At 24.7% G+C, this 25,024-nt stretch overlaps 3 protein-coding genes across 8 annotated transcripts in view; 2 read left to right on the top strand and 1 right to left on the bottom strand.

Moving 5' to 3' along the window:
- LOC112592850 (protein abnormal spindle-like) overlaps positions 1-3,667 on the top strand; it is an 11,939-nt gene extending 8,272 nt beyond the window's left edge. For 2 of the 4 annotated variants that reach the window (XM_025336994.1, XM_025336993.1), the window contains 6 exons: positions 1-860; positions 1,193-1,318; positions 1,403-1,583; positions 2,100-2,284; positions 2,435-2,572; positions 3,401-3,667. The exon at positions 1-860 is cut by the window's left edge. In XM_025336994.1, the coding sequence (XP_025192779.1) occupies positions 1-860; positions 1,193-1,318; positions 1,403-1,583; positions 2,100-2,284; positions 2,435-2,572; positions 3,401-3,607 (1,697 nt within the window). In that variant the 3' untranslated portion in view covers positions 3,608-3,667. Of the gene's footprint in view, positions 861-1,075; positions 1,319-1,402; positions 1,584-2,099; positions 2,285-2,434; positions 2,573-3,400 lie in introns of all 4 variants that reach the window. The other 2 variants (XM_025336995.1, XM_025336992.1) reach the window with 2 other exon arrangements.
- An 8,329-nt stretch (positions 3,668-11,996) lies between these two features.
- On the top strand, positions 11,997-15,156 carry LOC112592863 (profilin-like). Of its 2 annotated transcripts, none has more exons than XM_025337020.1 (4): positions 11,997-12,363; positions 13,456-13,627; positions 14,515-14,618; positions 15,022-15,156. In XM_025337020.1, the coding sequence occupies exons 1-3, from the start codon at positions 12,250-12,252 to the stop codon at positions 14,610-14,612; spliced, it is 384 nt and encodes a 127-aa protein (XP_025192805.1). In that variant the 5' UTR covers positions 11,997-12,249; the 3' UTR covers positions 14,613-14,618; positions 15,022-15,156. The 2 variants fall into 2 exon arrangements, with proteins under 2 accessions (XP_025192805.1, XP_025192804.1); XM_025337019.1 differs by having other exon boundaries at positions 11,998-12,363; positions 15,035-15,154.
- A 3,382-nt stretch (positions 15,157-18,538) lies between these two features.
- On the bottom strand, positions 18,539-23,449 carry LOC112592860. Of its 2 annotated transcripts, none has more exons than XM_025337010.1 (4): positions 23,083-23,449; positions 21,261-21,965; positions 21,095-21,204; positions 18,539-18,960 (listed from the first exon to the last, which is right to left on the bottom strand). In XM_025337010.1, the coding sequence occupies exons 2-4, from the start codon at positions 21,849-21,851 to the stop codon at positions 18,756-18,758; spliced, it is 906 nt and encodes a 301-aa protein (XP_025192795.1). In that variant the 5' UTR covers positions 21,852-21,965; positions 23,083-23,449; the 3' UTR covers positions 18,539-18,755. The 2 variants fall into 2 exon arrangements, with proteins under 2 accessions (XP_025192795.1, XP_025192796.1); XM_025337011.1 differs by lacking the exon at positions 23,083-23,449 and adding an exon at positions 22,599-22,665.
- Between the last annotated feature and the right edge of the window lie 1,575 nt (positions 23,450-25,024).

Below are 25,024 nucleotides of genomic sequence, written 5' to 3'. Positions count from 1 at the left end.
TTATACAAAATCGATTCCGTGCTCTGAATGAAATGAAGATGCAAAGACAAAAATATTTACAACTTAAAGCATCAACACTTAAACTGCAAAGTGTGATTAGAGGATATATAGTAAGAAAACAATGGCCATCTTTACGAAATGAGTTGATAGTAAAACGTCAACATTTAATTAATTGTAGTAATATAATTAAAAGGGTCCTGAGAAAAAATCTTCCAGTGAATAACAATCGTTTAAGATTTCTTGAGCTTAAAAGAGCAACAACTGTTATTCAAAGTCGATTCAGAGCTAATAGACAAGTTAAAGAATATCAGATATTACATAACAATGTCATCATAATTCAAAGAAGATTTAGGGCTAATGTGGCTATGAGACAACAAAAACTCATTTATGAAGACACCAGAGCAAGGATTATTCGACTACAAGCATTCTTCAGAGGACATTTGGTGCTCAAAAAATGGCCGGAGACTAAATGTAAATTAGAAGCAAATAAAAAAAGATTAATTGCTGCAAGTAACACAATAAAAAAGTTCCTCCGTCAATGTTTGTCACCCACCCCAGATCGCTTAAGATATATAAAATTAAGGCAGTCTGTTATAAACCTTCAGACGAGATATCGAGCTATTGTTGCAATGAAGTTGGCAGAACGTGAATATTTATTATTGAAATGCTGTACAATTACCTTACAAAGACGTTACAGAGCGCACAAAGCCATGTTAGTGCAAAAACAGCGATACGAGCTTCTGAAAAAATCTACACTCATATTGCAAACTCATGTCAGAGGATTTTTGGCTCGTAGACGTTGGCTTCAGTTAAAAGAGAATATGGAAGTTAAACGTAAACTAGCACTTGAAATTTTAGAAGTAAGTTTTTTGATGTTTTGTCTTTGAAATAACTTTTTTTTTTTTTTTGTACTTAGCTTGGCGGCAGCTCGCATAATACTTTTTCTATTAAGTATTTAGGTATTACATTCTCTTCTGCTTATCATGCATATCACATTTTATCTTGAGAAAACAAATACTATATTATTTTCAAACTTGACAAGTTATTGTATACTATAAGATTTTAACATATGCAGTGCAAAAGGTTGTTAGCTGGTCATGTGTTCCTATTTGAGTTGAAAATGAAAATGCGAGCTGCCGTTCAGTTACAAGTTTGGATCAAAAACGTTATGCTAAATCGTAAACAATTACAGAAAAAGAATGTTGCAGCATCGAAAATACAAGCTGTTGTCAGAGGATTTATGGTTAGAAAGAAACTACCCAAGATCAAGGAGGAATTACGTATTCAAAAACTTGTGCAAGCTGCAACTTTGATACAGGTAAATTATCAATGTCAAATGCTTATATAATTTTACAATTGTATGTAGATTATCTATGTAAATATGGATTAAATTATTTAACAGGCTTTATGGAGAGGTTATACTATAAGAAAGAGGTATCAATGTAGACGAGAAACAATTAGAATTCCTAAAAAAGGTGCTCTAACTTTGGGAAAACGACACAATGACGTAGTTGATGTATTAAACAAGCAAAAGAGAAATGAATATTCCTATCGGGAACTTACCACGGTTTTCTGGAATTTAGGTAGTGTATCTTTGCTATAATATACTCTTAGACTGATAGAAAATTAAAATTTTGGTTGAAATAGAAATTGATTAAATAATAACCATAATTTTAAATTAAGTTTTAAATGTTCTCCTGATACTAAAACCATTTAAAGAAATAAAATATTCAATAACTTAAGACTTTAAATCAATATAATTTTTAGGTATTAAATAATATCTATATACCCTCATATAATGAGTTATTATATATTACTTATTACAAATAATACAGTTGTTATTAATTTATATTTTAAAAACATCAAAGTTGTTTAAATTATGAGTAAAAATAAGTATCTTTCAAACTATGTTTTATGCAGAATTTTCCTATGTTTAAAATTAATAAAATATTTTTTTTTTTTAATTTAATTGATTATTACTAAATTATATCTTAATGTAAGTATTAAATTTTCTTAATTAAATCTAATGCGATTAATTCGACATTTCTGTTATTTTTACTAAATTTAAAGTATTTTTTAATCCAATATTTTGTTTTTAGATACATGTACTACCTTATCCAAAGAGCTATGTTTGAAAACATCAGAAGGTACAATTGTTGACTATATGTTTCACTTTTTACATTATTCCAATCAGTCTCAGCCTAGTCTTGAAGCAAGGGAGCCAGCCATTCGGGTGTTAACAAATTTACTTAAATATCACGAAACCTCTTGGCACATCTGGGTGGTGAGTCCTTAAACAGTTATCCATATTTTTGTTATTATAAATCATTACTAATAAGAATTTTATAATCATTAAATCTCTTATTTTGTGTAATATTTATTTTTATTATACCTTAGACATAATTATAATATTCTCCAAATGATATTATTGTAGAGAACTGTGAATGCTGACATGGTCAAAGATCTAATCAAAATGATGAAAACGTGTTGTGGCAAAATCAGTTCCAAAAAATTGTATTGTTCAATTGCTACTTGGCTCTGGATAGCCCTACAAGACCCCGAAAAGAAAAATGTTAGTATTTATAGTTTTATTTAAAAAAGAAACTTCACATATATGCTTTGTCTGTCTTACTAACTCAAAACATACCAAATTGTACGTTATAAATAATGCAGTTTATTTTTTTAATACTAGAGTAAATTGATTAATTATGGAACTTAATTTTCAAATATTATTTAGTAAATCTTAGTTTTGTTTGGTTTTTTTTTTTAGTAAATACTACAAGTATTTTAAAATTGTTCTCAATATTCTTTTAAATTTTATAGTTGGCCAATTCACTGTAATATTTAGAAGATGTCAATGCATTATTTGTTTTTATCCGTGGGGAATCATATCAAAATTGCGTTGGTAGAATTTAATACTTTAGTAACAAAATTAAAGTTTTTTTCTATGATACAATTTACTCACTTATTGCAAATACATTTTATCATGGTACAAATTAAAAATTCTTTGTATATGATAAAATATTTCTATTTTATTATTTTTTAACATAAATATTCTATTCGTTATAAAACATATTTTGTAAGTAAAAAAAAAAAAAATGAACAAATAGGAACGGAACAATTAAATATTTTAATGCTTTTCTGTCATGAAATAAAATTGTATGAATGATTATCCAACTTAATTAATTATTTGATTGTTCTAGATTATTATATCAATTAATATTATAAAATACTTAAACAGAATACTTTTGAATAAACAAATCAGTTTATATTTTTAGAAATATTCCATTATAAATTACACTTACATTATACTAAAACAGAGAATTTTAATCTGAGAATTTCACCACTTTAAAAATATGCCCATAATTTTTGTTTTAAATTGTTGGTTTATTTGTTTCAGTACATCAAAAAAATTCCATCTGCTTTAGTAGACTTGAAATGGATGATGGATACTTTGAAAAAGAAATACTCGACATCTAAAGTGGACAAGAAAACCATGGTGTTACCTTCGACGCGGCCTACATGGAGTATTGGCTCTAAATGTCAAAAATGTTTCGACTCTGACTTCTTTGCAACAATTGAAATTTGCAAACTGTTGAGCATTTAAAAAAATTGTTTAATATTTCTTACTTTTTATTTTCTATTAATCATAACTTTTTATTATAAACTGTTGATTTTTTTTTCATTATTTGTGTATATATTATAATTTTTACCATATTTTAGAAATTAAAATACATTATTTTTTACTTGCTTATTTATTAATTAATTGATTTGATAAGATAATATATTTTGAGATTTATTAGTTAATGTTCTTGAATGTAGTAAGAACAGCTTATAATACAACTAAATATGAATGCTAATTAAACTATATAAAAAAAAATAATAATAAATAAATATCTATAGATAATTAACATTTATTGGTTTTATAAAATTCCCTATTGTGTTTAAATTTGACAATTTGTTTACATTGCTAGATTTTTTTTTAATAAATTGAAACAATTAAATGATATTATATATAGTAATAAAATAATATGACATGACATAATGTAAATGGATTTAGAAAAGTATAATTTTCATAGATTTTATCATTAGTTGCTTGACAAAAATATCTACTGTTAATTATATATTTATATATAATATGATCAAATAGTGAATAATATATTCTAAGGTTTAGCTCAATCGTTGAATATATACTTAAACTAATTATGTAAGTTTCTGTATTTTGTATAATTGTATCTTAAATAATGAATGATTCTAAATATTATATTTAATTGTATTTGTTTCTAAACAAATATTTATACTAAAATTATTTATATGCAATTATGTTTAACACTATATTATGGCTGTTTTCCACAAATTAAAAAAAAGTATGCTATTATTAATCCTATTTAGTGTTTATAATCTTTCAAAATTTAATTTACAAAAACTAAACTTTTGTAGGGTTCCACTTGGTAATAACTAATAATTTAAAAATTAAAATATAATTATGATAATTTAATTAGTTGTTATTAAATAAAAATAATATAGTATATTTTAAAACAAAAAGAATTAATTATGAATATAATAGTTTAGAGTTGTGTTCATTTCATATCTTGATTTTATTATTATAATAAAAGACAATAAAAATAATTATGCATCAAATTAATTGTTTTGTACTTGTTAATTTAACATTTGTTTATCATTTAAAATTTTTAGTCATTATAAACTATTAACTATTTGACTAGCACTTGATGACTATATTTATTAATAAATTACATTTCATAATTTTATTTCTTAAATGTTTAATTTATTAATTATTTTTATAATATATTTGTAAAATTGACATTCTGTTTTGAAAAATTGTAATAGTACATTTTACAACCTTATGGTATTTAACAATTGTATTGATTTTAAAAATGTTATATCTTATACGTTTATTTGAGAGCTATTTAGTTTATAAAAACTTATTTATCTAACTCACTATTGACTACTGTTAATGTAAACTAAAATAAAAGAGTTAATTATGAGTTTATATAGGATTTTATTTCATTGAAAAATATCTAATTTCACCTTTATTTAAAGTTCAACTAAAAAATAACTATACCAAGACACCAAATTATTATACACTCTTAGTTCAAGTAAACTGTGTTGAATTTAATAACATTTTAGATTTTGTACAAAGCATTGTATGTATTGATTTTATGATTTTACAATGAGGTGTGTTTTTTTAATTTGTTTTTAAACATTTGTGTATTATCACATCTTAAGACAATAAATTGCATAGATTTTCAACTTTTAGGTTGGTTTCTGGTAGCAAATTGAATCTTGTTGATGTATTTTTGTAAAGATTAGGTACGATTTTTTTTTTATAAATTATAATTCTTGAATAAACCATTCTCAAGCGAATCACTACTATAGCACTAACAAATAACAGTATCCCAAACTTCCAGTCTGGCTACTAAGCACACCATGCCACAACTCGCCAATTTCACGGGGTTACGGACATCATCTCTGCAGCACTCGTAACCAATAAATATTGCGCCGGAGTCTTTTTGGACGTTGCGAAAGCATTTGATACCGTCTGTCATGGCGGTCTCCTTTTCAAACTAAAAAATATATTTTCAACCCCTTTATACCTAATACTCAAATCCTATCTTGCTAATCGCTCATTTAATGTCCGCCACAACTTATAGCACTCAAAACAATATCCTATATCTGTTGGTGTTCCTCAAGGCAGTGTATTGTTCTTTCTTTTACACCATATATATGTCGAAACTCCTCACATCAGAAAATATGCTGATGATATCGCCCTATTATTAATTTCTTCTAACCATAACCGAAGGGCACGACATTTTAACAACTACAAACTCACCAAATACTCTCTCTCATGCAGTGATTCACCAACTGGAAAATAAAAATTAACGAATCCAAGTTCTCTTTTGTAACTTTCTCACTCAGATCTCATAACTGCCCACCTGTATTAATCAACATCATCATCATTTCTCACTCGACAGAAGTAAAATATCTTGGTCTTATATTTAACAGGTGCCTTACCTGGTCTTTTTATCTTAAAGACAAGCGTAAGAAACTTAACTCCAGATTTCAACTGCTCAGGCCACTACTTGTTCTACCATACCTATCAAAATCATTCTATATAAAAATAGGTATTCTTAAACAAATATAGATATATGGTATCGTAATCTGTGGTTCTGCTAAGAACTCAAATAAAATAACTATACAAGCTTTCCAAAACATCAGTCTGCATTCACTGGTGCTCCTTGGTTAGTCTCAAATAAGACCCTAAATTCCGACCTCAAACTACCTTCCATCAACGAAACACCGCTATCTACTACAAACATTCCCATGCCAAACTTTAAAATATTCTTAACCAAATAATCAATAAATTAGCTTCACTAACCCAACCAGGCGCCTCAAAAGAAACTGACTTCAAAAAATAAAATTTTAAATATTTAGAGGTGTCTCAAATATGTGATTTTCTCCTCATGTTTTTATATACCTGTTAAATCTCTGCAGGTAAATTATTACTATAACTTATTGTACTGTATAGATTGTATTTTTTCAAATTAAGTCAAATAAATAAATAAATACCTACAGTTATTTGAAGTTTAAAATTTAGCAAAAATTCATGAAATTATTTTTTAGTTATCTAAAGATTTATAGAATGTTCAATTTTTATTGCTAAAGTTTGAAAATTTAGTACAACGTTCCTTATTAGTTATTAGTAATTTTTATTTCAGCCAAAAAACTTAATAATTTATAGATAATAAGTATTTTAAATTTAAATTTTTATGAAATTATAAACACAATTTTATCATATAGGTATCTAAAATATATAGAATATATACTTATTAATTTAAATTGACAAATCTCACAATCATCTTCAAATCTCTGATAACAATCAGTTTTCGAATGCAATAAATTATTGTTGAATTCAAAGTTAATATGTCTTTTACTGCAGTTACTCACTGGAAAATTACCTGTTACTTGATATCCTGTGTTTTACTTTTCAAATAAATGTTAAACAATTTATTGACAACAGTAATTTTTTTTTTAATAAATCAAAAAATTACATTTACAAAAAGAAATACATATACTCATATACACTTTAATGATTAATCTATCTCCAATAAGCTTGTGGCGAAGATGAAGAGTTATTTAGTTTTATTACATTTTTTTTTTACATTTTAATACATGTAATTAATAATTCAAGAACATTTTCTCATATTTTTAAATAACCAGTTTACAATTTTTTCGCGTGTTTCAGCAATATTCATATCTATTTTTCTTCATCACTATCTAATGAGTTAAAATAAGTAGGACCTTGATAGTCCAAAAACCTTTGACTCAAAGATGTATTTGTGTAGGAAACAGTAGCATTTAAAGCCCCATCTTTTTTTTTTTTTTTAATCTATCGTACTTAATTTATTGAACCAATTTATTGTTTATATTCTTAACAACCCTTAATATGGCAAATTTTTTATATTTTAAACTAACTGATAATATTTTTAGTTCTTGGTAATTTTGTAGTGTTGACCCTACTATAATAGACTATGTTTATCTAAACAAACTCTTATAATTTTATTTTGCTGCAGTTTAAGTGGTTTAACCATATTTTCAGTTATACAGCCCTAAATTCTAATACCATATTGAAGCACTGTTTGATAAAAAGACATAATATATTATTATATATACAGTGCGAATATTGTCTTTGGCAGAATTGATTGTAGTTTATAAAAATGATATACTGCTATACGTAAACGCTTTATTAAATAATTTATATGTAATGTGACGGGCTCGGAAGTTGATGCATTTTGCATTTTTTTTTGGAAATTTTTAGACACAAATCTGTTTCATAAGTATGTGAATCTAAATAACTAATTTTTATTTTGCATTTTTTTGCATTTTTTGGTGTTTATTACTTTTTAAGTCATTTTTTGAGATTGTTAGGTCATTTTCCCACATTTTTAGTTATTTTTACTGATTTCACACTAGTTCATTTCTTATCGTTTCTTGTTGACCATTATGCCGATAACTTAAACCACAGATATTTATAAAACAAATATTTTTAATTTTTTAATTTTCCTATTTTAAGGACATTTTTGTCATTTTTATGTCATATTTTGAATTTTATAGTAAAATAGAGTAAAATATTAAAAAAAAATGTATTTTTATTAATATTTGTAATTTTTTTAGGACATTTTTGCCATTTTTATGGTCATTTTTAAAGTCATTTTTTATTGTTTTTAAGGTCATCAACTTCCGAGCCCTAGACTATATAATGTCTATCATAAGTGCTTATCAAAGGTAACACCCAGATATCTTGTACTATTTACTTACTCTTAAAATTTTTTGACAAATATCTGTATCTGAGTGATTTAGCACTCATGGGCGCCCATAGGTAATATTTTAGGGAGGGTCAAAATAAAAAAATTTTCGAATGTAAGATAATAAAGATTTAATGTTATTTTTCACATATAAATGTATACACTATACATGCATGTTATATTTTTATTTATTTATAAATATATATATATATATATATATATAATATAGTGTATTAATAATAATTGCCATACGAATAAATAAATAAATAATAATTTTAATAAGTTTTAAAAAAAATAGAAATTAAATAATATAATTAAGTATATTATTCGGTATCAGTAAATAAGAACTGCAAATTTCTTCGTTTTATTCCAAACATATAAATGACATCCTGAATGAAAGTATCCTTGTTTGCGTTAGGTTAAAATATTTGTAGTACCTATATTGTGATCTTTATGGATTTACCACAAATTATCTGCGATAAATAATTTTACGTATAGGTTATACGGACTACAGAATACGATCTATCTATGATGTTAATATACGATAACAATGAATATATTTTTATATTTATTTCATATCTTAAAAGTGATTTCAACAAATAATTTGTCTCGGTAATAAGGTAATATTATGGTACCTAATATTCTTTTCCAGGGGAGGGCAAGTGCCCTGTCTTGCCCCCCCCCCCAATGGGCGCCTATGCACGCCAAAAATATGAAATGTACACTTAAAGAAAATCATACATTTTAAAATTAAAGATTAAATAATTAGATCAAATAATTTAACAAAAGGATAATTTATTGTACTTGGTACAGAATGTCGTTAATTAAGATTTATTATGGAATTAAATTTATCTTGTTACATAAATAGCAAATGGAAAATGGAGAAATATAAATATTTATAAGGTACCGTACTTAGATAGAAGATAGTATCTATATAAATAAAATATTGTAAAATAAAAATATTTATATTAGGCCATAAAGCAAAATAATATAACACAATTTATATAAGAGTTTACATAAATAATTGTTCTTAAAGCAATTTAAAAATATCAACACAAAAATTGGCATTTTTTTTATATCTAAACGTTTAAAGTTCAAATTTTGATATAATTATTATTCAAAAATTATTACTTATTGGTTATTAATAATTACAACTTTTTTTACTACGTAAACAGTATATTTTTATTTACAATATACCATTAGATTTTCTCATTTTTAGAAAAATTATTTTAATCTAGGTGACAAACCAATTCATTCTGTCCATTTACTTATTGGTTTACGTCATTATTAATAAGTAGTAATATTATAATAATTATTAATATATTGAAACAAGGTAGGTACTTATCTAATGAAGTATGTAATTTGTTATTTTAAACATTAATTCAACCCAAGGTAATATTAAAAGAAAAAAAATACTAAATTGAATTCGGCAGTATAAATATCCATGACTGAAGAAATTGGTCAATGTAAATATCTATCAGATATTGTAGGTACAAAACGCTAAAACTAATGCGAATTAATTTCATCATAACACTTTTAAAGTAATAACTAACATATTCGCTGTTTATAATTCATAATTTATAACACATACTAAATTAGTTTATTACAGTAGGTACCCATCTTATTTTATTATAATAAGTAGATATTGATTTTGACGTACCTACTAGTAATAGGAGTAAGGCAAATAAAAATAAAATAAGAGAGACAATTATATGTTGTATTTTAACATTTGTCTATGTTGTTAATATTTAGTTATTTAGACAATATAAATTTATACCATATAGTAGATTATTGTTTTTAATTTTTGAGTCAAAAACTTACCGTAAAAACAACTGAAAATAGCGTGAATGAGGTGAATAGGTTCGTTATATAAATTAATCTTAAAATTAAATTTATCTACGTATTCTTAAAATATTATTGTGTGTAGTAAAATTCATAAAACTTCTTACTCTCGTAAGTTTTAAATTTTCATGAATAATATTTTTAAGTTATGACATAATAATTATCATTGTTAAATTTGTTGTTTAAATATGTAATTTCGTTCAAATTTGAACCTCAAATGTCTATAAGATAAATTCCATACTTTTAGATTTTTAATTTCAGCCTAAAATAATTATTAGAAACCTTGTATAATGTATTAAATCAAGTCTTAGCTATAAAAATTGAAGATTTTAGTGATCTTACACTTATTATATTAACACAGTTTTTGTATTTTCGTGATTTTAACAAATGTTGTTGAAATTTGAACATCAGATGAATATAAAAGAATATGATTGTGTTTTCGATATTTTTAAGTGTTAAAAAACTTACGAAAAACTTTGTATTAAATGCTCAAGCTTTTTTACTTAGAAAGAAGCCATCTCCTTTTATCTATATGTTATTGATTTTAATAAAATATAAGTTTAATTAATACTATATATTATTACTATGTAAAAGACATAGGTAAGGTACCTATTAAAAAAACGTATACACCCACATACGTTGTCTCTGTTTTACTAACTATTAAAATATAAATTCAACAGCTAAACTTTGAACAGTTTTAATTTTGCATTGTTTGCTTTAAGATTAGAGTGAATTGGCTTATTAATAGGTACTTATAGGTATATAAAACTTAGGAATATGCCAGTGCCATTGTTTTTCTCTCTCTGGCCTAGGTACAATTATTTTTGTTAATGTTTTAAGTAATCCTGGAGTAAAATAATCTATTAGAAATATTATAAAGAATAATATTTTTGGGTACACACAAGTTACACAAATTATCAGTTTGTCTAAATATTGTCTTAAAATTAGGTATTTTATTTTGTTTTAAATTTATAAAAATAAAATATAAGACTAAATAAAAATAGAATATAAAATTGATGGTATTGATCCTCAAAAATATCTTCTATAGTTTTAAGTTTTTGTGTTAGATAAGTAATTTTACTCTAAAACCATAACATTTTTGATTTTATATATTGATCTGAAAGGAAAAACAAATATCTATTGTGGTTATTTCCTCTTAAAAGTTAAAGGTTAGGTTGTGTTATCTCGTTGGATTTCTACTTAAAGTGTTTAAGCTTTTAAGTTTAAAAGTTTTAACTATATGAAATATTAATTTTTTAAATTACTCATAACTCGGTTAAAATAAAAACATAAAAAAAGCAACAAGAGAACACTATTTATGTTCTTACCTCTGAGCTTCATAGTGAGTTAATACACTGAAATATTAAATGTAAAAATACAATATTAAAACAGCTAATATTTTGATATGTTGTGTATGTAAGACGGAGACAATACGTTTTACACAGCTTAACTATTTGTGTAGTAATTTTTAATAATTGATAAATGTGTTGTTATAGACCGTTCTAAATCCTAATAAACATTTCTTCAGTTATAGCTGAGGCAGTCGGTCGAGTGTTTGATTTGAGCGCCACAAATTACAATGACGTGGACTGTGGAGGTAAAAACGGCGGCGTCGATGCGGTGCGTTCACCGATACACGCCGATACGCACCGATGACGCGATGTGCAGGACAATATACATCGTTGTATTTTTTCTGCCCGTCATCCAATAATCTTTTTTATGTATAAAATATAATATACTTTATACGCCGGGTGTTGCTCGCACGCGCACGCACGCGCCGGTAAGATAGCCGACGCACGCGCAGATGGACCAACTCGAGCACACACGCAAACACACGTCACACAGACGCACACAAACGCGTACATGCACTGACACACTAACACAAGCGCATCACCACACGACACTGCCATCACCGTCCGGTGCGAGACTTCCCATTTCTCGTTTCTGTCCTATTTTTTTTCATTTCTCCTCTCCCGACTGTCTTCTTTTCCGCACATTTTTCGCATCACCGGCCACCACCCCCGCCAAGTCGCGCACACCATCAGTAAACAACGCACAAGCAACCGCCCCTGATTTCTTCAACATGTCGTCCTGGCAAGATTACGTCGACAAACATTTACTGGCGTCCAGGTGCGTCACCAAAGCCGCGATCGCCGGTCACGATGGTAACGTGTGGGCCAAGTCCGAGGGATTTGACGTGAGTAAAAACAGTAATTATAGGTTAATTGTGTGCCCGTCGCAATGGTGTCGACCCGAACTATCACATCTTTTGAGACACACAGTATTTTTTTTGACATCCACGATAAGACTATACTTAAAACAACACAAATACCAACATGTACTCATTTAAATTATTAATTTTAAATATTTTATCATTGACTTTCACATTAATAGATGTTGAGTCATGTGTCTCAAAAGATCATATTTTATGCTGCCACTATGTTCTGACTAAAGACCTACACATTGACAGTAGTGGTATTTGTAAAACTATAATTGTTATAGTGTGTGTAGACCTTGATGTAATACGTTGATTTTGCCATTCGCTTGTAGTTTTTCAAGTCAATATCTTTTATCGAGACACACCATTGTCTCATTAGTTTTTGCCATCCAATACATCAATAGTTTAATAGCTCATGATTAGTATTGTTCATATTACCACTGAGGTGACTGAATTTAATGTTGTACATTCCAAGTCTATATTTATTAAACCTTATGATATTATATTTAACCTGGATTGCTTAGATTTATCAGAAAAAAATAGACTTCTTCATTGTTGTATTTTAAGTATTAAGACGTTTTGAAAACATTTTAGGACATGTGGTTAAAGATTTATCATACTTTTTATTTAAGATAAAATTTGTGTTTTTCGTGATCACTTTTTTTTTTTTTTTGTCGTTACCTACTAATATGTAGGTAATAAAACATTTAATATTTATGCATTTTAATTTAATTTTACTTTTTTTAAATAAATTCTTTTCCATATTATTAATATTTAGGCATTCACTAGTTATGCAACTAAGCAACACACAAATTATGATCTTGTCCAACTTTGATTTTATAAATTTATATTAAACATGTTAAGGATAATTCCTTAAAATGTTTTAAAAACAAATAAAACATACATTATAAAGTTCTAACAATAAAAATCTTAAACTACTAAATATAAAAAATATATATACTCAGGTTTGATATATAAAACTATTATTTATTTTTCATTTCAAGACTTGTTAAAAAAATACTAATAATTTTATTGTTCTGATTATTAAAGTTAATGTTTTTTTTTCTATAGGTATCAAAAGAAGAATTGAGCAAAATAGCTCTAGGCTTTGAAAATCAAGATACATTAACATCTTCGGGCATTACTTTGGCAAGTGTTCGCTATATTTATCTATCCGGCACTGACAAAGTGATAAGAGCCAAACAAGGAAAAGTTGGGGCTCATTGTGTGAAGACTCAACAAAGTATGTTATAATTTAATAAATTATTATTCTCAAAATCTTAATTTTAAAAATTCAGTAAAATAATACATGAAATGATCAAATGTATTATTTAATAATATTACATTTTTTTTATTGTGGTATCACTGGAAAAACAAGAATGCTGTTTGTGTATTATTTTTCTTATCATTTAATAGTAATTTGTTTACTTAACAATGATTTTAGCCATGCTTTAAACCAGTGTTTCTTAACTGGTGTTCTGCGGTACACTTGTGTGCTGCGAACTGGCTGTAGATATGTCGTGGCCGCAGTGGAATATGCAACATGCCTATAGTGTTATTAGATATTAATTTTTAATTACATAATATATTAATAATAAAAATAATGATTAAAATAAAAATGCTTTTTTTTGTTTGCTTTTTATTATTTCATTAATATAGTGTTCCATCAAACTGTATAGTTATGATAAAAGTGCCGTGAGCATAAAAAGGTTGAGAACCACTGCTTTAAATCATATTAAATTTTATTTTTTTTTGTAAACAACTTCCTACATGATGCTCATTTTCCTTACTTATTTTCATTCTTCTCATTTTGCCTACTTTTATATAATATATGCTCAGATTATCTTAATGTCAACATTTTACCCATACGTTTTCATGGATGTTTAGATGTAATATTGTTTTTAAACAATATGAAAAAAAAGTTTAAATATTTATTTATTTTGGGAATGCAGAAAAGCTATTTTAGTTTGCTTTTTTCATAACTTATCATTATAAACAATACTATTAATTAGAACTAATATAACATTTTTAAATATTAAATTGATTGTATTATCTTTTTTGCCATTTATCAAATATCTGTGTAATATATCAGTAAATCATTATTCATCACTTTTTTTTTTTAATTTACAGCTATTGTTGTATCATTATATGAAGATCCGGTTCAACCACAACAGGCTGCATTGGTAGTTGAAAAACTTGGAGATCATTTAGTTGCCCATGGTTATTAAAAAAATGTAAGTGGATACACACTTTCAGTTATGATAATAAAAGACAGATGTGATACTACTTAAAACAACTTCTTTTGATATATTATATTTATGTTACTTTTACATAAACTTATTCTGATAAAAATTAAAACTAACTAGCTTAGAAAATACTGTTTGCTTTAATCATTTTTCTATTTACACTATCTTATTTCTAATATTCTCAGGTAAAATATCATATTCAAATGATTTATATTCCCATAACTATTATAAAACTTGCTATCAATTATATTTATTTATATATATTTAAATGAGTAAGTATAGAATGAAGTATTTTCATGTCATAATATATTCTTTAAATATTATTATCTGTTACAATTATAAATTTTCATTTTTTAATAAATACTTGCTCATTTTAAATTTTACATTAAAGTAATTATTTACAGTGCAACGAAAATTATAACATGGAGTTCATCAAGAACAAGACTACTATGCAATGTTTATTAATTTTATTAATATTATATAATCATAAATGGATTCTATTTAATAATTTTATTATGATTTATGCTATAAAAATCAATAGATTTAAATAATTTACAAATTGTACTGTACTGAAACCATGTTAAAATTTTAAGTCTTGTTCTTGTAAAAAAAAAAAGAAAGAAAATATATCCCCAGTAATAAGCATTTTTAAAATTTGTATTTAACTTAGTAATTACTGTATTTTTAACTATCATATTAATTAATAAGTCATGAAATTATTATTCCAAATAAACAATATTTTATTTTGATTATGTTTTTTAAATTAGTAAGTATTATAAATAAATATACATATTATATTATCATTTTGATTAAGGAGTATTAAATATTTATCAGTTAATTTTTAAGATCAAAATTATTTTACTCTAAATTATTATGATTATTTAAAAAAAAAAAAAAAATCAAATGATATTAATATGTATATAAACTATATTAAACTGTAATGTTATTCTTAAGCTTTGTATGTTAATAATAATATTTCATGTCAACAAGTTTTGATTTTACACCTTTATCATATTTACATTAAATAGATAAAATCGATTATTGAAACATACTGTATGTAAAAATATAAAAAAGCAACACTTTTTTCTCATTGGCTTTCCATGTATTATATATACATTTTTATATTTTTAATAAAGAAATTTAATATTATCTACATTTATAATATACATTTTCAATCTGCTCATATAAGTAATATAACATTTGTAATTGTTAAATTTTCTAGTCCTGGGGATCGATCTTATTTTAACTATTAGAGCTCTAATTGTACAAATAAAGTAATACAATAACATATAATTGTAATTTTTATAAAAATTGATAGTTGCATAAAATAACAACAATTAAATTTTTGTTTAATTTATAACGTCATATTAATATTATACATATAAACCAATGCATAATATATTACATCTAATTTATTATGTTATAGTAATGTATTTATTTACTATTTAGATTATCCTTCAATTGTCCTTTAATGTATTGCTCTATTAAGTAAACCGTAATCCAATAAGTTAATCTTTTGTGTAATTTTTGTAGTAATCAAAAATATAATTGATATCCTTTATAATACTTATTTGTGTATCTTTCTATTCCTTTTTTTAAAAACTTGTCAGTTCAATATTTTTTTTTTTTGAACTATATTCTATAACAGGGGTGGGCAACTGGCGGCCCGCGGGCCGCATCCGGCCCGCGAGCCTTTTTTATCTGGCCCGCGCTACATTTTCAAATTGCATTAGGTATAGGTATACAATTTTAAACTTTATCGTCTATACTCTATAATCTATAATGTCTAGTATAGTGTATACTCTATCTAGTCTATCTTATCGATATAATAATTGTTATCTGGTATTGAACATTGTTAAATGTATAAATGTCACAATATAGTTATAGTAGGTATATACACACGTATGGATACGTATAGATTTTAACCATAGCTGTTTGTACCGATCTATTTAATTATATCAGTTTCTTCGTATCGTTCGTGTTTAATTTGTTTAATAATCCAATGGTAGTTGAAATTGAAAAGCAAGATGCTGAACTTCAATTAGAATTGTGTGAGTTGCAAACAGATCCATCATTATTATCTACAAAAGAGATTGACATAAGCTTTTGGAAAAAATTACCTACTCTAAAATATCCACTTTTACGAGAGTTCGCATTAAAAATGTTATCCATGTTTGGAACTACTTACATTTGTGAATGTACATTTTCAAACATGAAACATATTAAATCAAAACATAGAAATCGACTTACAGATGAAACATTAAGTCACCTACTTCGTGTTTCTTCGTCCGAAATAGAAGTCGATTTTGCCGCGTTGTCATTAGAAGCCACACATCCTCAAAACTCTCACTAAACTGCAAATAACTATTTATATTTAAATATTTAATTAAATTATTTTCAATAACGCTTTTTGTATTACCTATGTCCTATTTCATTATAAACAAAATAAATGCTATTTAAAATGTATATTTTGAATGACCTTTTTTTTTTTTTTTTGCTTTCTATGCTCTGGCCCGCTATATTTTAAATTTCTAAAAATTGGCCCTATAGTAACTGTGAGTTGCCCATCCCTGTTCTATAACAATGACTATTAATGTTAACTCATTATGATCATCGTCTAAAGACCAAGAAAAATTTTACTTCTATTCTTAGAAACTAGATAAAAAATGTATACAATTTTTAAGTTTAAGTTATTTATAGTATGATTGAATTTTATTAAGTAAATATAATTAACTATGTTAGAGTGCTTAATAGTTGATAAATATATGATACATTTTTAAACTAGTAAATATATACTTAGTACTTAGGTAGTTTATTAATATAAATATTAAAAAATAAGTAACTTTAAAATGTATGTACAGTTTGAACTACATACACTACAGATCATAAAATATGTTTTCAAATAAAAAATATTGTATATGCATTAATTAAAAAAAAAAAATTTTAAATAACTAGCAATTATGATTCATTTACATTAAGATGTAATACTTACACCTCAACGAACAGGTAAGTCGATAAATTATTGATGTCTCACACTAATTAATTATTAATAAGGGACCAATGAACAAATGTATAAATTATATATTTAACAAATACATGTAACATATGGATATTTTCTTATATAACTAATAATATAAGTTTTTAAAGAAAACATTAATGATATGATTTATTATGATTGAGCTTTAAGTTTCTATAACATTTTGATCTTGGCCCTTAATGTGAACAAAAAATGGATTTTTAAGAATTGGTGAACTCTAATTTAAACTAGTTCTTTAAGAAAATAAATGAAGACTAAGTATAAATTATAGGAAGCTATAGTTATTATTGGAAATTTACATATTATATAAAATACTAGATTAAGTTAATTTTTAAAATGAAAAGAATTTTTTAGCTGCCCAGCTGCCCTTAGTATAAATAAAATGGCAATGTATTGAGACTTGAGCGGAAAGATAAAGTGGTTTAACTAATTTTTGATTGCTTGAACAATCCAAGACAACTTACCTGGAATGCTTATAAACTTATCGAAACGGTTTATAATTTCCTCCTTATTGTTAATGATAATAACGTGATGTAAAAAATTCAAACAGGTTTAGGTAACTAAGCTGATTTTACTTTTTTTTTATGTATAATCTATATAAATAGTTTGAAATATGGTATATATATTGTTAAGTATTTATTGATTTTATTAATTTTTCAGTTAATCTTTAAAACAATAATAAAAAAATATAGGATATGAAATAATTTAACTAATGCTATTTATTCACAGACTATGGCTATTAATATATGGATATTTGATGTTTATTTAACATATAATTTACAATATTTTGATTATTTTAAATGTTTGAAATTCTAACTTTATTTCGAATAATTTATACATAAGATAATAACATTAAAATTGAAAACTTGGAATCTATACATCATTTATTACATTTTAGTCATATACAACAAAAATTAAAGAATATTGCTAATCATAGTACCCAGCCATACTGAGTTGTATGCAATTGGATAATAAATTAATAACAAGTAGTATATTTTAAGATACCAAATAAAAACAAACACAAATAATAACAATTAAATAATGTTTTTTCTTATTTAGTAAAAATTTGAACTTGGGCTGCAGTGATACTAATGTTCAGCTGAGCTATATAGTGATAATTCATCACATGCTGTTTTCATGGACTGAAGTATAGAACGCAATGACTCACTATAGTTTTGATATTTTTCATATGCTTGTAGTAATATTTCCACTTGTTGGTTACGTTTTTCAATTTCTGATTCACAATGTCTCATAAGGCCACATATTTGTTGCATACAATTATTCATTTTTGATCTGAAAAAAGTAATTTTAAACGATTACATTATTATTGTTGTCAGATAAAATATAAATTATTGCTGATATCTTTAAATGTTATAATAGACGATTATTTATTTGCAAAAATGGTTAAAAAAGTAGATGTAAAAATTAGTTTTACAAGTTTTGATGTATTAATTTTATTCAAATTGTTTTATTACTCAATATATGATGTTGGGGATTAAATGCAATAGGTATATTTTTCAAAGACAATCTCTTCGCCCTTAATTTATATTGCAAATTCCATTAAACCTAGTTTATGACTTTTACATTAAATAAGTGCAATTTATTTATACACAATATTATTTCTTAATAAATGTTTTGTTATTTATCATATATTAATAATATTTATTTATCGTTATAGTAGTAATAACATAATTTTATATTGTTACAAACTAAAAAAATAAAGGATAAAATGATTCACAAAATTAAAAAATATAAAATTAATAATAAAAAAAATAATGAGACGATATTTACTAAGAAAAGATTTTGGTTTATATTTTTTAAGGTGTTATAACAAATAATTACATTTTTTCATAAATGCGTATATACATTTTAGGCTACAACATCAATGGTTGTTGTTAGCCTGTAGTCGGTTTTTACTGAGGGGGAGATTACTGTTTTAGAACACATGAATATGTGGCGAGGATTTATCACTAAAAACCTGAATTGGTGACCATCGGAAGCTAGCCACCATTCGATATTTGTCCTCAGAACATGCTAATGACTGAAGCCAACCATTGTACTATGCTAGGCCATCAAATAAATACTAAGAAGTTTAAAGGTGAGCATTAACTAATTAGTTTATTTTCTAATCAAAAATTATGAGTTCAAGTAGTTTAATTGACAGTTGAAATATGTTAGCTTTTTGCAGTTGATATTAGAAATTTTTTTAATAAAATTATAAATTGTATTGTTTTAATGTTATATGATCTTCAATTTTATAGTATACAAAAAAAATAAAATAATATTTGTTAAATTATTAAATTGAGACGTGTATAGTGTAATTTAATAAATAATACTCATGTAAGGGAAAAAGGTATTTATACTGTAGAATGAACATTATGATAAAAGTTCAATAAAATTGTTTTTTTGTAAATTAGAAAGACACAGTCACATTTTAAGTGATTTACATACTAATTTCAAAAAATATAGTTAAACTTTTTTTAAACTGAGTAAAATTAATATTTTTTTCCGTACTAAATTTTAATCAAGTTAAATTTATGAATTATTGACAGTTAACTTCTAACTTATCAATTTTAGTTGTTTTTTTAACTTAACTTAACCCAAGTTAATTATTTTCATTAACTTTCCCACCTTTTTAGTATATAAAATATATTTAATTTATAATAAACACCTCAAAAAATGATAAAAGTTTCTTATTATTGTAATCAAAAATATTTAAAACTATTGCTTTTACCATGCAAATAAAACTATGTTGTTATAATTACTGTGCTGTAACTAAATAAAACAAAAATTAAAAAAAATAAATACTTTGACTAAAACCAAGGGTACACAAAAAAAGTTTTAATAAAAAGTATATTTTCAGTGCAATAATATAAAAATATAATATTATAGTATAACTGGCATTATTTCTTTTATTATAACTAAAATATGTGTACATTATTGATTACTATCAAAGGTATATATTTTTTATTTTTCTAATAAAGAGCTAAAAATATCTGTACAAACTAAACTCGTCATAAAAAAATGTTAATTAAAAAGTCTATTAAAGGTACAGCTATAAATTAAATTGCTCAGTTATTGTCTACTAAACCAAATAAGCGCTAAATGAACTAAGTAATCCTAGATTATTTAGGTTTAAATAAACAATTAATGGCAAAAAATTGAATGGTATTCACTTAATGAAAATTTTTAAGTTATAATAATAATTTATGTAAAAATGGTATTTAATGTTTAAATCCATAAAACTGCTTAATGTTGGAATACATGGATCTTCAATCAGCAATAACATAAGAACTTAATATAATAAATAAGACTTTCAACAATATGTACAGGAGTATTAGTTGTAATAAATGAAGATGGAAATTGTCAATATAGTTAATAGAGACATTGATAAAATTATTTTTAATATAAAATTTACAATTCATACTTATTATCTTCTGATGATTTAGTGTTAGCAGCGTTAACACGGTTATCTACAACATTTAATGTTGGAACTGGTGATTTTAATGCATCATTATTAATATTCTTCTGTTTTACCTACAAATATTTAGAAACATTAATATGTATTTAGCAATATTTCATATCTAATATACCTTATTTTGAACTACGTCACATTCACTTGATGAATCATCACTTTCTGATGAACTAAATGTTATATGCAATATCATAGTTTCATTAAATTTTTCAGAATCCAAATTTGAAAGCTGAATACTGCCATTTCTTATAATTTTTTTTATATCATCTTTATTGATATCTTCAGACTTACTTTGGGATTCAATGTTTGATTCAGATTTAGGTTTACTTTTACATCCTTGTTCAGGATCGTGTTTCGAAACACTTGTGACATATCCTGTACTAGTATTGCTTGTAACATTGTTTACAAAACTATTATTTTTCATATTAGTCAATTTGATGTTTTTTTTACTCGCTAATGGAGACACCTGGTTACTTATACTTCTTTTTTTTTCATTAATTAATTTATTTTGTATAAGTTTTTCATCTTTATTACTTGGTGAATTTTTATTACTAATTGTTTTTAGCGCAGCTGCTCTTAGTAATAATATATCTTGATCATCAGTATCAGTGTTAGAACTATTTTTCTTTTTGCTGGATCTTCTCACCATAGATTTTAATGCTAAAAATCTAAGTTGTTCAGCTTCATCAATTTCTTCAACAGTAGCCATAACGATTAGTATAGAAATTTGTCAAGTACAAACAATTTTTAATTCATAATTTACATGGTACTATTTTTACTAATTCTGTTCCAAAAATGTTATAGAAGTTCACTTTTAACTTTTCTGAAACATAACATTACCAGTTATATTATTTTATTTTGAAATAATAAATATATATTTATTATATATAATAAAAGTCCAGCCGTGGACGGGAAGAAATATACAACCAGGAAAAATCATAATTTTAGAAGCCCTCAGTATACTAACGGCCTTACAAAAATACATTTTTTTTTCATATAAACACAATTTAGCTTTTAAATTTTTAAACATTTTAATTAATTATATATAAACAAATTAAATAACTATTGTATATTTGTATTTAAAAAAAATACCTACATTTCTTTCAATTAATAAAAACAACAGGACTGAAAATAATAAATATTAAAATATTGGCGTTTTTAATGTTACTTTCAATAAATGTTTAATACTTGTTACTTGTTATAACTACAGCATAATCTAAACGTGAATATTGTTAAATAAATAATTTTAATAAAAAAAAATTCTTTCTAACATATACACTTATAGTTAATACTAAAAAAAAAAACTACACAGCCAGAACTAATAGAATCAAAATTATTGTTTGCTTAGTATTATTATTAAATTGTATGCTTTAATTCTATATTTTATCATTAATATTATACTGAACATTATATCTATATAAAAATAAAATAAATAATGTTATTACTTTTCTATTACCTTTCATTGTTAATTGTGTAATGGATTTGACAAAGATGTAACTGACCTGCACCAAGTTGTTGTTATTTGGTAAATATTATTAGACAAATTGATTGATATAAAAATGTATTATATGGTTACTTTAGAAAAAGGAATTTATTTAGAATTAAACTATATATTTTCTTACATATATATTGTTCCATTTCGTTGCCAGTTGACGGCATTACTTTCAAACTATAATTTATGTTATTTAATTAATTGACGGCATTAAAATTAAATAATATTTAATAAAAAACATACCTATAAGGATAAACAAAAGGTACAAGTTTTATATTTGTTACTAATTATTCTTGAAAATTATTCTGGCTTAAAAAATTGGAGAAACTAATGATTTGGTTGAATTCTAACGGCACTGTTTGTTAAGTCATATGTATATTTATGTAGATTTAAAAACAAAAGAAGAGAGTATGTACTAAAAAATTACTCTGTTCCTAAGTGACCTTACCTGGTTTAATTCAACGACTAAAAACACGAGTAATATATTCATCACAAATGTGAATTTATACTATTATTTCTCGGTAATTAGAGTTACAACTGTAACTAAACTGTTACAACTTATAACACTAAACTAATTTACACTATTTACAGTTTAAGCACAAAATAAAAATGATGTGTTATTAACAGAATAAATATTGAATTATTTACTGATAATAAAATTAAGCAAACGCGTAGGAAAATATGTATACTGCCATGAGAAGATAACATGGATCCATCGTTATCAATAATCCAAAGGTCGAAATTTTACGATGATAGTTCCTATAATATATTATTCTAACTAATAAAATAAAACTTATATATTACAAATTTAAAATTCAATTACGAAAAGAGTTAGTACACAATCATAATGACGGTATTGTTTACAATTTAGAATATTTAGATTATAGACAATGGATAGAGCTACCTTCCATATGTTTAAAGCCAACATAACTAATTAAGGGAACTTGGCAGTTGGCACAGTTGCATAAGCATATAATTAATATTTCATTAGGTATTGTTATGAATCGCTGTGATAACGATAAGTGCGAAATATTTTTGGATTGAAATCAAAACTTTTATTTTATTTTTGCTACTAAGAATAAAGGTTTTAACAACTGGGTGCCTGGGTCATTACTCATTAGTTGGAATTTACATTCGTATAAATATTGGTCACATTAATTTTTTATGGTTTTTACTTATTAATAAATCTAACTTGTAGCATAAAAGTTTTTATTTTATTATTTTTGTAATTAGTTAATTTATTATAATTGAGTAATAAAATGATATAAGTACATAATATATGTAATATATGTCATAAGTTATGTAATTGTTATACAAATGAAAATTTATAAAAATTATTGTCAACTACTGTTACAAACAAATTAAATCATTATCTGATGTTAACAAATTAATATACCTACCTATAATATATATAGTTAATGAAATAGACTTGAATTCATTAATATTATAAATAGTAATGAATTACAGTTTAAAAACTTAATGATTATTTTCAGTATTTATTGAGCTGTAATTATCTTGCAAAGATGATAGATGTCTATTAAAAATTAATAACAATAACTAATAGGTATTAGCATAATTTAATTATACATAATTAATTACTTTAATTAAAATAAATTACCAAAAATACCAACTTATTTATTTAATTGATTTTTTATAACCTGTGCGGTTAAGGTATTAAATTCAAATGATATTTAATGCAGTTGACTACTTTAAAAAGTTTCTTTGTGGACACATTTAAAATATGGTATGGTGATATAGTAATTGAAATGGGTGTCTAGGTAAAACTAAAGGTAACTGTCTATCTTCCCTTAAAATATTAATTGGTTTCTTGTTTGCATATTGTTACCTCCTTACTCATATGCATTAAGCCCATTGAGGCATAAAAAATAAGACTAGATTTACACAACATTATTTAGACTTGATCATCAATAAATATGTATGTAAAAAATGCATTTAAGAGCTCAAATATTTCCTATACTTGTCAGTTCTTGAACAATTTAGGATTTTTTGAATTAAAAACTCTAATAATAAATATAATTGTGTGGTAACTGCAAAACCATTGATCATACATTTATACATCATAATGATTTGAATATAGATTTGGTTATAAGAGTGGCTTCAAAACTTTATATTTAAGGAATATGTTTTATTTATTTTAAGTAAATTATGGTTAATCTAATACTAGATGCTAATTCTTAGTCTATTTTTTTTATGTCTTGATGCACAATTCTGAATTGACTATATGTTAATATTTTATGGTAGATTACAGATGATATAAAAACTATTTGTTATAGAATAAAATAAATAAAATATTAAATTTAGGCATCATTCTGATAGTAAATGATTCCGATAAGTGATACTTAGTCTCTATATTTCATAATATATTTATA

This window comes from Melanaphis sacchari, unplaced genomic scaffold (assembly GCF_002803265.2).
Source record: "Melanaphis sacchari strain LSU unplaced genomic scaffold, SCAv2.0 Contig1988_pilon_pilon, whole genome shotgun sequence".
NCBI classification, from domain to species: domain Eukaryota; kingdom Metazoa; phylum Arthropoda; class Insecta; order Hemiptera; family Aphididae; genus Melanaphis; species Melanaphis sacchari.
This window is presented reverse-complemented; position numbering and strand designations above follow the sequence as displayed.

Coding starts and splice junctions, on each gene's coding strand:
- LOC112592863 (XM_025337020.1), top strand. CDS start 12,250: ATGTCGTCCTGGCAAGATTACGTCGACAAACATTTACTGGCGTCCAGG. Junction 12,364..13,455: donor CCAAGTCCGAGGGATTTGAC/GTGAGTAAAAAC, acceptor TTTTTTCTATAG/GTATCAAAAGAAGAATTGAG. Junction 13,628..14,514: donor TTGTGTGAAGACTCAACAAA/GTATGTTATAAT, acceptor TTTAATTTACAG/CTATTGTTGTATCATTATAT.
- LOC112592860 (XM_025337010.1), bottom strand. CDS start 21,851: ATGGCTACTGTTGAAGAAATTGATGAAGCTGAACAACTTAGATTTTTA. Junction 21,205..21,260: donor GTGACGTAGTTCAAAATAAG/GTATATTAGATA, acceptor AAATATTTGTAG/GTAAAACAGAAGAATATTAA. Junction 18,961..21,094: donor AAATCATCAGAAGATAATAA/GTATGAATTGTA, acceptor TACTTTTTTCAG/ATCAAAAATGAATAATTGTA.